Source organism: Cryptomeria japonica, chromosome 6 (assembly GCF_030272615.1).
Source record: "Cryptomeria japonica chromosome 6, Sugi_1.0, whole genome shotgun sequence".
In the NCBI taxonomy this organism is placed as follows: domain Eukaryota; kingdom Viridiplantae; phylum Streptophyta; class Pinopsida; order Cupressales; family Cupressaceae; genus Cryptomeria; species Cryptomeria japonica.
The window spans coordinates 141,363,196-141,378,493 of record NC_081410.1 but is presented as its reverse complement, the minus strand read 5'-3'; the positions used below and the strand labels follow the sequence as shown (position 1 = coordinate 141,378,493).

Genomic DNA, 15,298 nt, shown 5'->3' with positions numbered 1-15,298 from the left:
ATAAGTAAAGTAGTTATAAGATCTCGCATAAAGACAAAGAGTATTTTACCACACTTCTTTTCTTCTTATTTCAAGAGATTTTCATTTTTCTCAATGTGATCTGATGATTTTATCTTATTTGGGTTTATATTGCGGACATATTGTGAATAATAGTATTTATGCATTAAGCATTCATATCTTAGAAAAGTAGCACTCAAATCTGTTTATATTTTTCTGATAACAACTTGATAAAGTCAAAGTTAAATGTCATAGAATTAAGTTATGGCTCATGACAAGGTAGAGCATGTGATGTGTTTGGATTTTGTTAATGGTTTGACAAAGTCAAATTCCATTGTCATTTGTCATCAAATGTATTATGACACATATGCATAGGCTCCTTTGGGAATACAAGATAAAATTAAGTTATGATTCATGACAAGGTAGAGTATGTGAAGTGTTTGGATTATGATAATGACTTGACAAAGTTGAAGTCCTTTGTCATTAGTCATCAAATATATTATGACACATGTGTATAGACTTCTTTAGGAATACAAGGTAACCATGTCTTATATCTTCGAAATATTGCCTAAAGCCCGTTTTTGGTCCAGTTACCATTCCAGAGAATAAATCTAAAGATAAAGAAATTTAGTGACTCAGCATTTCAGCACAAGCCAGTCAATACAAATTCTTGACATCACTATTTCGTTCATAATTATTGAAAATTTCTGTAGATACCATTTTTCCTGCATTTCTACCTACATCTGCAAAGTCATGCTTTTTCATCCCTTTAAAGCTTGATGATTGGTTAGGTATCACTTTTAAGAATTATTCAAGGCCAAAGGATCCATTGATGCTCTTTGTGCCTAATAGTTGCAAATGATGTCTATCTATTGCTTCTTGATGTAGGAAGTCTCTCTATTTTAACTCGGTTTCAAATGAGCTTATTGTGATAAATGATTTGTTTTCTATTTTGCAATGAGTCATAACAGAATTTTATTTCTTTTCATGCAGGGTTCCGTTCATACAGGTCCTGCATTGACACCAGCTGAAGTTTTGATTGCAATCCATGGAATTGATCCAGAAAAAGATGTGATACCTTTGAAGAAGGCATGTACATTTACTATTTTAGTTTTTTTCTGATTGTTTGTGGTTTTGTTGATTATCCATACATTCTTTGATGAAAAACCCTAACAGGTAATCTATTGTTTGTTATTTGCAGATAACAGATGCATGCTCTGCATGCTTTGAGCAGCGCACTGTTTTTACCCAGCAAGTTCTGGCCAAAGTCTTAAATCAACTGGTATATGATTGCGTAGTAAATTATCTCTTGATTTATGATTTATCTACTGGTATAAGCTATTGCTGTTTATGCATAAGGGTTTATAGTCTGTTGAGATCACAAGTCTTTCTAAAAGTTAAGTGTTTTAAAATTTATCTGAAGTTATGACTAGTACTTGCTGCTGAACAGGTTGAACAGACTCCCCTGCCTCTGCTCTTTATGCGCACGGTTATTCAAGCAATTGGAGCTTTCCCTTCTCTGGTAATTTTCATATATGAAGTAGCCTTAAATAATAGTCACACCATGGATTCTTGAAATTAGGTCAATCAATTAAGTATTAACAGTGGTTTTTCCTACTGAATTTACAGCATGGAAGTGCTTCATATGTATTAGAACTAAAAAAAAAGTTCAGGCTGTCAATTTTCTAAATTGTGGAAATTGACCTCACTGTAAATGACTGAATTTTTTTTTCCGTTTTCCTCTCTCTTCTCTGCCGATGGATGAATCTACAATGGGGACAGGGGAAAATGATAAGTTGACTCTCTGTGCAAACTTCCAAGGTCCCAATAATGCCGTCCATTCACAATTGGGGCACAAAGAGGTTGTCCTAAGGCCTCAATGAAGACCCTTGCCATGGGTATAAAGACATTTGAATTACCATATTTAGACAATATTAGACATGAAATTTTATGATTCTTTGCAAGTCAAAAACAGTGTTGCTTCCTTAGCCTGTTTCAGTAGCTCATTACAAATATATAATGAGATCATGGTTGATACTTGTGGCAGTTTTGATGATAAAGGTTTCTGTTCTAAGCAGAATTGTGAGAATTTCCGAATTTTTTTTTTTTTTTAATTGTATAATCTCTACATTTTCTCATTTCACATTTTTTGGGCCCCTGGGACTTGATCAAATGGCCATAAGGGTGAAATATTGTAATGGATATCTAAGTTTTGGATTCTGAGATATCGTCAAGGAATTATAACCTCAAAGAGAGGCACCACCAAAATAACGGTAACCCTTATGAACAGTTTATTTCAATTTTTCAATTTTTTAGGCTATTTGTCTGATTGGAAAGTTCATTTCTGCTTCCAAGAGGGACACACTTAGGTTGGGGACATTTGTTTGGTTATCAAGGAGAGCTCTTCATTTGTAATTTTAATTTTTTTAGAAAATTTTCAGTTCCTGTATTTTAAAGCTGTAAAATAGTAGGTTCAAATGAAAATATCAGTGTTTAATTCGTACATCTTTTTTTCAAAGATTTCCCTCTTTGTATACTCTCTATTTTGCAATGAAATTCTATTGTCTAGCAATTTCAACTCCTATAAACTTTCATTTTAGTATTGTTTAAAATTCCTTTTCAATAACACAATAGGATCTACATCTAATATGTCGACCTTTGAGTTGCAACCATTGTATATCATTGGTCCAAATATTCAGGATGATGAAGCACTCCAAAGAGTGATAACAATTTGGAATTGAACATTAGATTGGTTTTAATGGACTTATTTTACTGTACTTGTGTTATATAATTTGACAACTGTTTTCTCTGTTCTATGGTCACTCATTAGCTTTGTTGTACTGAATTTGCAGGTAGATTTTGTAATGGAGATACTGTCTCGGTTAGTAAGCAAACAGGTAATCTCCTTCAACAATGCATTCTTCATCTTTTACATATATTTTTACAAAGAAATAAATTATAAATTGTTGGCAACAAATATACCAATATGTATATTGCCATTCATCTTCGGATGTCAATAATGTGCATGATTTGGCTTATCTTAGAATGAAATCATACCAGATGCTTTGTATTCTTGTGTTATTTACCTTTGTAAATATCAAATTTGGTCTTGTGAAATAATTCATGAAAAATTGTTCATATCTTGTATGGGATAAAATCTCCATGACAAGTAACAAAACTGCTTCACATGGTTTTGAAGCTTGATGGACTTCTCTAATTTGTTTCCATTGGTTTTTAGACGACTTTTGAAGATCGATCTATAGATAACTTACTTTAATTTTTTTTAAGGTTGCAATGGTGGTCTCTCTTTAGAAGGGTTTCTCACAACTAACCATGGTTGAACTACTTGCCAAAAACAAACACTTGCCAAGCCCCCCCCCAAAAAAACTTGGCAACTTAAAAAAGTGCTTATATTTAATTAGAAATGCTTTTTTTTGGCAAAATTCAATGAGGACATGCATCCAGTGAGTCAATAAATGAGTACAAAAAGAAACAAGCTGTGTAGATATATTTGATTGATTTAAATGCAAATTGGGTACAAAATGGCATCTTCTTGTGGAATGCTGATGGCTGATAGACTGAAACAAAATGAAATAGCAAATTGTTTTTGTAAAACTAAAAGTAAATAATACATCAAAACATTTTACATCTTCCTCTTCCTAGCTCTAGTGAAAACTAGGGGAGAGATAGGATTAGAGGGTCTAGTCCTAGGAGTTTGATGTGGCTCCTCCACCTCGCCAAAATGAGGTTGAGGGTAGCACCCCTCGCAGAGGTCTGAGGGTGATAGAGTGAGGGGTATAGAGATAGGTCTAGGTCTTGGGGGAGAGAGGAGAGAGTGAGATAGAGAGTGTTAGAGAAAGGGGATAGAGGAAGAGAGGGAGATAGATAAGTCTGAAAATTTAAAAGATCTTCTAAAAACCTAGAATTTGCATTATAACTCCTAGAGATCTGAAACCACTCTCAAACATCCTGCCAATATATACATGAAATGTAACTTGAAGTATAATGTTATATTTCATGAATATATTTTGATGTAGAGAATTAGATAGACTTGAAAAAAAAATTAGATAATTTTTTGATGTGTTTGGGCCTCGTCTTTTTATGTAGTTGAGTTTTTGCCAGAGACTCATTGAGTTTTTGTGGAAAACTCGCCAAAAACTCGGGTAGTTTTTCCCAATAACTGCGTGAGTTTTTTGTGCAAGTGAATGGCATAAATACTCACCAAGCAAAAAAAATTCGTGAGTTTTTCAAAACCCGTCGAGTACTCTGCAAAGATTCCATCTATACAACTAACAATCTCAATGTTTTATCACTAATTGTTATGCTCCCCAAGATCTTCTAAGAAGGGTTCAACTCTAGGATAGCTTGCATGATTAGAGAGAAGCTTCTCCTCAAGATTATCTTTGGATTATTGGAGGTGACTTTAATGCTATGTTATCCCTTATTGAAATGAAGGATGGACTTTTTTTTTTATTCAAAGACTTAATCAACTTTAGTTAATAGATATCTCTCCTAGCAATGGTTCTTTTTCTTGGAGCAAACGAAGAACTATGGATGTTTTTATTGCAAATCGTTTGGATAGATTTTTAGTTAGTCATTCTTCATCTTCTCAACACCTTCAACTTGCTTCCTCCATTTTGAACAATGTTGGTTTAGATAATTGTCCCATAGTTTTACATTGGAAAGGATCTCTTAAGCCTGAAAATGCCCCTTTTACATTCCAGCTCATGTGGTAAAGAAGAGAATATTGGGAAGTGTATTTTACACACATACAAACACAAAATAAAATACCAAAGTATTTTACCCTCTCTTGAACAAAATCACCTTATATGCTAAGATCACTAGAAGTTCATATGATGATTCCAAGGTTTCTACGGTGAGTTCCTGACATGTGAGTAACTCATTGGCTTGATATGATAATGTTGTTTTCACTTGGGGACTTATGTAATTGTTCAATATGGAGACTTCTCATGAATAGGATATGTAATAGAGATGCTGATGACTTAGGATCTTGCAATTCAGCTCTGGGTCTAATCTAACAAAGATTTCTAAAAAAAAGGACAAAAGGGAATAGGGTTTAGAAATTCTATTCTAAAGCCTAGAATGCAAGAAAAAGTTGAATGACTCAATGGAATTCTACTAGGCAAGGTCTCACCATCAAGTCGAACAATTTGACACAAGCTTAGTGCAATCATCTAAGGTATATTTCAAAGATGTTCAAATCATTACCATCAAACATTGATACCGTTCAAGTTAATGCATAACAATGGACGTATAACAATTGAAGTTAAGTGCGCATAAAATTCCAGTTGACCACACAAGGCACACTTACAATCAGCAAGAGGCTAGTAGTATGGACTAATGGATTCCACATAAATGCATTCAACAAATTCTTTCATTCAATCTAACAAATACTTGAAAGCAAATTCTAATCTAAATTTCTAATCTAATTTGGAGGCAATGAGAACCTCAACTGCACACAACACGTAAACAAAAATCACCATCAAGTCAAACAATGATCTGTATTCAGATTTGTAGCATATATTGACAATTCTCAAAAAACACTCTTACAAATGAGAGGCAATGTGGTTTATATAGAGTCTCTCAAATGAAATGAATGGCCAAGATTTAATCAAAATCAAGGGCCAAGATCATGCCAACAATGCCCTAAAGTTGCCCCAATTAGGCTTTACATAAAAAATGGAGCCACCAACATATGGCCCAATGAAATAATGCCTAATCATCAAGTAGGGAATCTTCTAGAAGATTTCGGCTTGCATCTCTTTCTCTCATAGCATATTCCAGGAATCTAGCCAATACAAAATCTAACTCTTCCATGGAAATGCTAGGCAAAGCATCTTGCTGCACATCAATCACATCCAACGCATCGAAACAAGCATCTAAGGTATTCTCCCAATCTGGCATAAGTTTTTGCGAATTGTGGACATGAATCAGCAAGGAAACCATATCATCCATCTAATTCTTCTTCAAAGAATCCAACTGATCGAAGTACATGAACTTCACTTTATCTCTCAACTCTGCTAAGTGTAGACCGCTGGCATCGTTGACATCTACTCCCAATAAATTTTCAATAGATGTAAGGATCTTTGATTGTATCTCTTGGATTGATCCTTCCATCTCTGCACAATCCTTGCGTGCGTGCTCATAAGTGGATTTCTTCATGGCTAATGAACAATACCAGCCATGGAAATCATATCCGTCTCCATCATGCACAACTCCTTCCCTAATCAACATGGACATAGGAATCCTCTTCAAAACTCTGAGGCGGGGAATAGTCTTCTCTTGAATAGGCTGGAATTCATCCCAAACTCCCTCCAAATACTGTATCCTGAATATAAGCGCCGTTGTCTTATCAAAAGCCTAGACAAATTGAGTAAGGAAATCATCCGCCTGTCTTTTCACATCTTCAATCCATTTTCCCAATTCCAAGAGTGTAGTCCTTGCTGCCTCATAATCAGTTTGAAGTCCACAATCAACCACAATAGGGGAAACAAAGGCAGGATTCTCGTGCCTTGTCCTTGCAATATACTCTCTAAGTCTGATATTCTCTTCTTTATTCTTCTCTTTCTCCTCAATCTCCCTGTCCACCCTGGCATTGATTACCTAAACTGTATCATTGAGTTCTTGGAACTCTTGCTCTTTCTTAGTTTGTCCAAGGGTAATTGAAGTGATCTGGAAATCCATAGGAGTAGCCGCATCCATAGTCACATCACCAATGGGGACGACCACCTGTGCAATCCGCATTCCAGTTTCATCTCTAGATATGTGTGAAAGTATCTCAGCCCTCCTAGGCTCTTTCTCTTGATTGCTCCTAGCTAGGTAGTCATCAATATCATCAATGGGCTGCGCCTCTATTATCCTCTTACTTTTCTCCATGCTCTTCATTAGCCAATTGGGAATAATAGTCATCTCCATCTCGTCATCAAGACACATCTCTCGATCAAGTTCCTTCAATGTTGAGATAACATCATCATCATCATCGTTGTCCTTGGTCAAATCATACACATTCTTTCCCAAACTAACCTCCAAAAGGATAGTGGGAGATCCCGGCTGATCATCATCTTCATTAGGTGGTGTGGATGTGGCTATGGCATGCAACTCTTGAGTATTATCTGGTATAATCACCGTCTTGGAACATTGTTCAAATTCTCTACTTTGTTTGGGCATATCAATGTCCTTGATTTATGAGGAACTGAGGGGAGACAAAGGAACACCAAGATTTTGCTTCTTCTTTGCATCTTCAATCTTCTTCCCCTTAGCCCTAGTTTCTCCTGGTGAATTCTTCCTTCGCTTTGGAGCTTGACTCTCTTCATCTGCATGAATTCTTATATCACTAATTGTCCTTTGATCATCTTCGAAAGAAGAATCCTCCTGTTTCATCTTCTCATATGTGAAGATAATACCCATATTTACTAATCTGTTCATTTGCTTGTCTACCCATCCTTTGGAGAAACTTATGACTTCTCTCATCAATTCATTCAAATTTGTCACCTCTTGCTCCGACCAACTAGGCAATAGGATAGACCTCTTCATTTCATTTTCATATTGTGGATGAGTATGATCCTTATCATCCAATACTTGATCAGGAATGAGAAAGAGTTCACACTTTTTCATGAAATCCACAAACATCCTGGACCACATTCTTCTCTTTACTGCTTGCTCGTCCATTAGGTTGTCCCAGTAATCTTCAATGTCTTGCTTGTGTATGAATCTATCTCCTCTGTTCCTTCCAACCTTCTTGTGTGGATCAAATCTTTCTCTTTTCTTGTATGTTGCAAAGCGATAGAATGCAAGCTCCTCAATCACCGTACTAGCTACAACAACGGTTTGGCACACTTCCAATGATTTTCCTATGGAGATAGGAAAAGTCATCCCAGTTCTATGCTTCTCCTTCTGGATGAAATTATATTCTAGAAGTTGTCTCATCACTTCCAATAAGATCATTCTGTCAGTAGGATACCTAGGAAGCTTGTATGGTTCGGATTGGAAGCCCTGAATCCTTAGGTATGTGAAAGTGGGAAACTATATGTACCATGATCCATATTGTTCAATTAATTCCGTTGCCTCCTTGGACAACCTTTTGTGGATTTCGCCTTGCAACATCCTTGTAATATACATGGTGAATGCATCATTCACCCTCCTGTAATCTTCAACTCTATACATGCTCAATTGTGGATAGCATTCATAGCTCCTGTATTGCCCTTGTCCATTCTCGACCTCACCTTTGCATATCAATCCTTTGTATGTGACAAATCGTGCAAGTATATACACAAGGTAAGAAGTTATGACGAATGACCTGAATCTCTCCACATTTCTCAACTGGAAATCAAGATTGTCGCAGATCATTTTTGACCTATTGATCATCGTTCCTCTCAGACAATCCTGGATAAAATAGAACATCCATCCTTCATATAATGCACCTTGTGGCATCCCCATCACTCGGTTCAATAAGAATACCAAGTTGCTATATTCCTCGCTTCAATTCTGTGCACATGAGTGTCTTTGTTTACAACGGTCTTGCATGCATCCGCCTTTGATTTATACTTTGCCTCATATTCATCCTTTGTCCTATCCTTCATGTCTGCATTGCATGGGATTCCAAACACTTCGGCAATAGCGTGTAGGCAATCGTTATGCCCTTGGGAGTCTTGATCATTCTGGAGAGAGGATCGTAATGCCTTGCGCATTCCAGGATCAACTCACTGCACTGTATGGATTGTGGAAATCCAGTGGCATGATAGATACCACTAATGATATTCGCATAAGTAGGAGAGAAAATTTGGTTCCTTGTTTCGTACATTCTTTGCCGCATCTGCTCCATATTCAGGAAGTGCATGTTCGTGTCTGCGATTTCCTTCCATCTGGATGACAATTTGGATTTCGGATAGAATCCATCTTGGACAATCTTCAATTGCTCCTTCCGAACTCCAATTCTGGATTTTGACATTGTACTCGTATGAAGCTGGATGTCAATAACTTCGAAAAAATCTTCCTGATAGCTATTTTCAGAGTTAGATAAGTTCTGATTTCTAATTGTTTAGACATTTTGTAGGAATGGAAATCAGGAATTTCATCTACATTTCTAATGAATTCTGAAAATAGAACATAAATTGATAAGAATAGAGTCAAAACCCTCATAAAACCTCTAGAAATCATCATTTTCAGACTTAACTAAGTTTGAAAACATTAGCATACTCAAAAAAATTATCAAAAGTAAGGTTCAAAGGAGTATACCAAATCTGGAAATGTCTTAGGAAAGGTGTGAAAAGTCTAATTTTCACTTAAAAAATGTCTGAAGACACCTTTCCAAGCTCACTAATGGCTGCCAATAAGTTTGAAGACAACCTGAAACACTTAAATAATGTTGCAGCCATATAGAATGCAAATGCATGATGAAAATAACCTTGCCAAGGTCAAAATAGTCAGACTTACCAGCACCTCAAACAATGGTGGCAAACTCAAAAAATGACCATAGAATGTCATAAAAATGCTTTCCTAATGAAATCGTTCAACTAAGAAGGTGGCTGGAAATAAAATTTAATCTGAGGGCAGCCTGCAACAATGGTGTATCAGACCTGCAACATCAATGTTGATCCCTGAAAATGCTTCAAAATGCTCTCAAAATGGTCTTCAACCAAAATCGCCCAGGTGTGAATGAGCTGGGTGGTGAAAATAAAGTCTGAAAAATGATGCTTCAGCCAACAATGGAGGTCGAACCACCTTCAGCCATGGAGAAATTCGCAGGTCTGAGCACAACACAGCCAACACCTAGCAATGGCGCCTCCCAAATGCAAGTATTTCACTCCAAAAATGGAGGAAATCTCCACCAAAACTAAAATCGCCCAGCTGGGATGATGGCGCCACCCTTGGAAAATCGCCCTTAAAGCTTGCCTCAATGGCCTCCAAAAAATTTCCCTTGGAAAATCGCCCTTAAAGCTTGCCTCAATGGCCTCCAAAAAATTTCGCCCAGGTCTAATTGGGCAGAAAATGATCTTCAAAACAAAAAATGATCTTCAAAACAAAACTTCAGCTCCAATGCTGTCAAAATGACACTTCACAAAAAATTTGCCTAGCTGGAAAAATCACCCAAATCAGCCACCTGGATGCAAACACTTAGCAAGTTTAATAATATTTTAATGCTGGCCACCCTCTTTTAAACTTGTTTTCTCCTTGGGTTTTCACCACACAAGCAATGTGGGATAAAACTTTGCTTTTATAACTTGCTTGGGAAAATCAACTTGCTTCTAGAAAGTGTCTTTTAATTAATTATTGTTGCAAGTAATTAATTAATTGTTTTTTGATTTTTAAATAATTTTTAGTCATTGCAAGAACAATTAAATTTGGGGCCCATTTATTAAATTTAACCAATTTTTGACCCTCGGGGGGAAATCACCCCACATTTGGATTAAAAATCCAAATAAAACTTATTAAAATTTTCTCTTTGGGGGAAAATCGCTCCCCATTTGGAGTCAAAATCTAATTCATTTTCATCACTTAAGTCTCAAAAATCACCTTGGGGAAAAATTGACCCCTATTTGGATAGTCACCTAGATCAAAATCCCATTAAAACTGCCTTGGGGAAAATCGCCTTGCATCAGGAATAATTATCCGCATAAACATCGTCAAAATTTGATCATTAACTGCCTTGGTGGTAAATCGATCTGCATCAGGAACATGAATTTCAAAGTCATCTGCACTCCAGGGGAAAATTGTGGGTCATGAAGAGGATTTCCCAACACTTATCAAATTTTACCCTACCTGGTGGAAAATCGCCCTCCATCAGGGATTTGAATGGGTAAAAAATAAGGTCCATCGAAACTCTGGTGGAAATTCATATCCCATCAGGATTTTGAGTGGGGAAAAATCATGGGTCATCGGAAATATGGGGGTAAAAGCACCTCGCATCAGGAATTTTGACATTTAGACCCCTAAATCATGGATTTTCATTGGGAAATTAATGATTTTTCTGTTCAAAAACATCTGGACACTTCAAATTTTCAATAAAACGCATCGGGACTTGGGCAAATTTAGCAAAATTTGAGTGAGACAAAAGGAGTTTCATCGGGATAAAGTGCAAATTCAACTTGAATTGCCTCCTAGGAGCAAGAAAACAACCCCTAAAGGACCTTAAAACTCTTAAACACTTAAATATCACCGATTTGAACGTTTAAAACACGTCTACGCTCAAAAGGCCTACACTTAGACAAAAATCTAGGATCACTTAAACGTTAACATTTTACACACTTGATCCTATACAAAATTTCAAAACCCTAATAGCAATTAGGCATGATCACATTTCAATACTTGAGACTCTGACACTGAAAGCTCAAAATTACCAGCTACGCTGCCAAAACCCTAAACTAACAAGATGCAGAAAGCAGGAAAGAGGGGGTCCCCATTTGCAATGGGGCGATTTGTGAAAATGTCACAACAGGAAGAAAACATTAGACTTTAGTACCTCTGTAATGTTCCCTTTTTGGGACATTAAAAAGTCAAATAAATAATTAAGTTTTAAGCTGTCAAATTATATCAAATTTAATGACAACTTAATTGAATTATTTAATAAAGTAATTAAAGTGACTTTTTATGTCAACAAAGAATAATAAAATAAAAGTCACTTTATTATTATTATTTCCCATTTGTACAACTAAATATAAAACTGAGGGAAATATGAAAGGGCTTCTGGAAGCTTCTTGAGGAGTTTTTATAAAAGGCAGTTTGGAAGCTTCTTGAGGAGTTTTTGTAAAAGGCAGTTTGGGCTTCATTTTGGAGGCTTATGGATTTTGGATTTTAAGAATTGTCTGATGCTTTGTATTAGCTGAATCTCCGAGGATGCAAACCTTCAATAGATTAAAGAAGGGCTGGACGAAACCCTAGTTCTTCTAAGGGTGGATTTGCGATGGAGTTCACAGATGGACAAATTTGTGAAGTCTCCATTGCAGACAAATTTGTAAGATTTAGGGTTTATTACAGAGATAAAGGTATCTGCAATAAAAGGAATATATTTACTGTTAGGCGATTAGTTATTGTATTCTTCCATATTTTCATGGAAATGAATTTCTATGGGCCTTTCATTAATCGATGTGGAAAGACTTATATCCACCGTAATATTTTTGAAGGCATTTTGACTATCTTATTAGCTGATGGTTAAATATGTATTCCCGTGAATTTGATGTTATCTTTTTAATATTTCTTTCGAAGGCTCCAATCTTGGTAATGCTAGGCGATAAATATTATTACGTCAGGCTTTGTATATTAATGTGAATGTTATTGTTCCTTTAGCTGTGGGAGAACATAATACGATTTTGGGCAAAATAAGATATATTTGCGTCTGGGCATAGATTGGGGTTTAATATTCCATAACAAGTGATGAGAATACTTCTACAATGTGAAACGTAGCATATAAGTGTTGGAAATTATCGGAATATTAAATATTGGTCTCTATAATGGGTTCGATAAATATTTATTTTGTGTGACATTTGACGGGATGGTTCTCTGCCGCTGCCGTGAAGGATAGAGATTTAATGGAGCTCCTGGAAGACTTATCTCTGCTGCGCAAGTCTTGTGGAAAATCCATGTGGCACCTGTATTGCAGTCTAGAAGTTGGGTCAAGTGCGAATCTGGTCTGGATGTGTTTTAAGAGGCAGAGCCCATATCCGAATTCTGTATAGTGAACAAAAGACTAGGAGAGGAGATATCTTCGGACTAAGTCAACATGGGGGTGGGAATATTCAGAGTAGATAATTTCCAGGCCCCTTCCAATTGATAGACTACTCCAATCCATACAGAGCTGGTGAAACGATTTGGCAGTCCCAGAGATGTTTGTAGACAAGGTGTGAAGGTGCAAAAGATATCTTGTGGAGCATTGAAGGAAACTCACAGCAAATGGCACCTGAAGGAACAAGCGCGTAAGTCCATATCTGAATTGTAATCTACAGTTAATAGTGGCCTTGGTCTTTACCGTGAGTGATTTGCATTACTAATGAGCATTGCATATATAAATGTTGGCAGGACTTGGCAGATTTCTAAAACCCTTGAAGTGTTCTGGATTTCACATTTTTAGGTTATGGGTCTGCTTTCACATCATTAGTTTATGGATGAAACTTTGATGAGCAATGCCACTCTTGAAGAATCTATTTCTCTTAGGTGAGAAACTGGCATTATGAGGGCATCGAGTCAATTGTTGAGTGAAGTTTTCTTTTTCCATATTTATACTCAACTTTATGAACATATTGTTTATATTCTTAATTTTTAGGTTGCTTGTACTCCTTTCAAATATTTGATATCCCTTTATCTTCTACTTGTCTTGGGAAAATAGATTAGAATATTATGTTAGAATCTGTTGAATATCGTATTAGTCAGTGGACATATTTATACCTTTCTTTGGTTGGCTATATAATCCTTTTTAAAGCTATTATTCAAGCTTTACCAATTTATCAATTTATGGTTCTTGTGGCTCCAAAAGGCATCCTCCATGATTTGAATGGTAAAATGGAAAGGCCTCTTTGGGAAGGATTTCAACGGAGAGCCTAGTGCAAGCTTTTCAGTATTGTGAAAGGCATGGTCACTATGAATTTGAATGCAGAAAGAAGAAATCTGATTTGAATAAATCAAGAGCCAATTATATTGAAGAGTCTTTTGAAGATGCCAAGCACACCACATTCTTTGCAGACAATTTTGCAGAACCACCTAAATATGATGTGTGGTTCTTAGACAGCGGCTGCTCAAATCTTATGACAGGTAAATCTGATCTCTTTGTCATTTTAGATGACTTTGTAAGAAGTCAAGTAAAAATTTGGTGATGATAAAGAGGTTGATGTAATGGGAAAAGGTACCCTTTCCGTGAAAACTAAGCAAGGAGAAACTACTTTTATTCATGACATTTTGCATGTGCCAAAGTTACAACATAATCTCGAGTATTGGGCAGATGATAGAAAAAACTTATAAGATTGTGTTTAAGATAATTGCTGCAATTGTTTTGATAAATCAGCTAACAATCATCTTGTAGCAAAGGCTTATATGACAAAGAGCATGATTTTTCCTCACACTTTGGTTTCTACCAGGATGCATGCTCTCAAGGCAACTTTTGTCATTTTTATGACACCCTTGGTCCATCAGTAAGAACCAATCAGAGATAAGTTCTATGGACCAGTGCTGCCTCAGTTGATCAAGAGAAGACGATGGAATCATGAAGTATGAAGTGTCGTCTTGTCGAAAGTTCCTTTCCCAAGCCTTCTCTTCCTCTCTCTTCCCCGGAACTCCGGAACCCCAAGGTTTTGAAGTTCCCTTCCTTGGTCTCTTGTTCTCTTGCCTTGGAACTCCGGAACCCCAAAATTCCCAAGTTGCTAGTCTTCCCAACTTCGGTGACCTAGGTCTCTGAAGTTCCCCCAACTTCAGGGACCCAGGTCTCCGAAGTTCCTAAGTTTTCTCTTCCTCAACACCGGAACTCCGGAATCCCGAGGTTCCCAGGTCTCCGAAGTTTCCCCAACTTCGGTGATCCAGGGCTTCGAAGTTTCCCAAACTCCTTCTGGCTTGCAACACTTCCGGATGGCGTGATCGACACTCAAATCTTTAAATGCTCCGATGACTTTTGTGACTTGTGCATCTTCTTTTGTGGAGCCACAAGGGTGCATTTAATGTTTTTGGTAGGATTTTCATCAAGGGAGGTACGGGGCCATGCTTGTTGTAATGACTTATGTCATGTCTGCATACTCTGACTTTGGAAGGTTAGTCAATCCACCCTTCTCAGGGTTGCCTTTTGTGGGTATGGCTAGGTAGCTTGCATGTACAAAAGTCAAGTGCATGCACTTCCTTGCACTCCCAGATTGACATATAGGGGTCATGATCACTGTTGTAACCATTTTTCTATATAAAGGTTGTTAAGCCTCATTGTAAAGGGTTCTCTCCCTACTGGCTTGAGCTATTCTATGCTCTCTCACTTCTCTTGTATTATTCTGTATTTTGCAACTGTAAGTTGGCCATTGGCCTTATAATCAATTGAAATAACCAATTCTTGCCTTCTTTCAACTTATGTATGCCGTGTATGTTTTCTTACCTTCATCATAGGTGTATGTTTTGTGGCTCTTCTCTCATTTATGTTGTGTTAACTTATTTCTGAGTGTGACTTGTGGGAAACCTTCTCCCCTCTTGGCATTCAGCGAATTCTAACCTCCATACATGCATTGGAGTCACTCATACAATTGAAGTTTGTGCATCTCCTCGGTTTTTTAGTCGATTCTTTGTGTCATTTTGGGTAGGGAGAGGAACAATCTCTTCTTAG

At 36.8% G+C, this 15,298-nt stretch overlaps 1 protein-coding gene across 1 annotated transcript in view; it reads left to right on the top strand.

The window, feature by feature from the left end:
* LOC131061569 (uncharacterized) overlaps window positions 1–15,298 on the top strand; it is a 160,411-nt gene that overhangs the window by 132,807 nt on the left and 12,306 nt on the right. Inside the window, exons 21-24 of the mRNA XM_057995310.2 lie at window positions 991–1,086; window positions 1,199–1,279; window positions 1,448–1,519; window positions 2,850–2,894. Coding sequence (XP_057851293.1) covers window positions 991–1,086; window positions 1,199–1,279; window positions 1,448–1,519; window positions 2,850–2,894 — 294 coding nt within the window. The remainder of the gene's footprint in view (window positions 1–990; window positions 1,087–1,198; window positions 1,280–1,447; window positions 1,520–2,849; window positions 2,895–15,298) is intronic.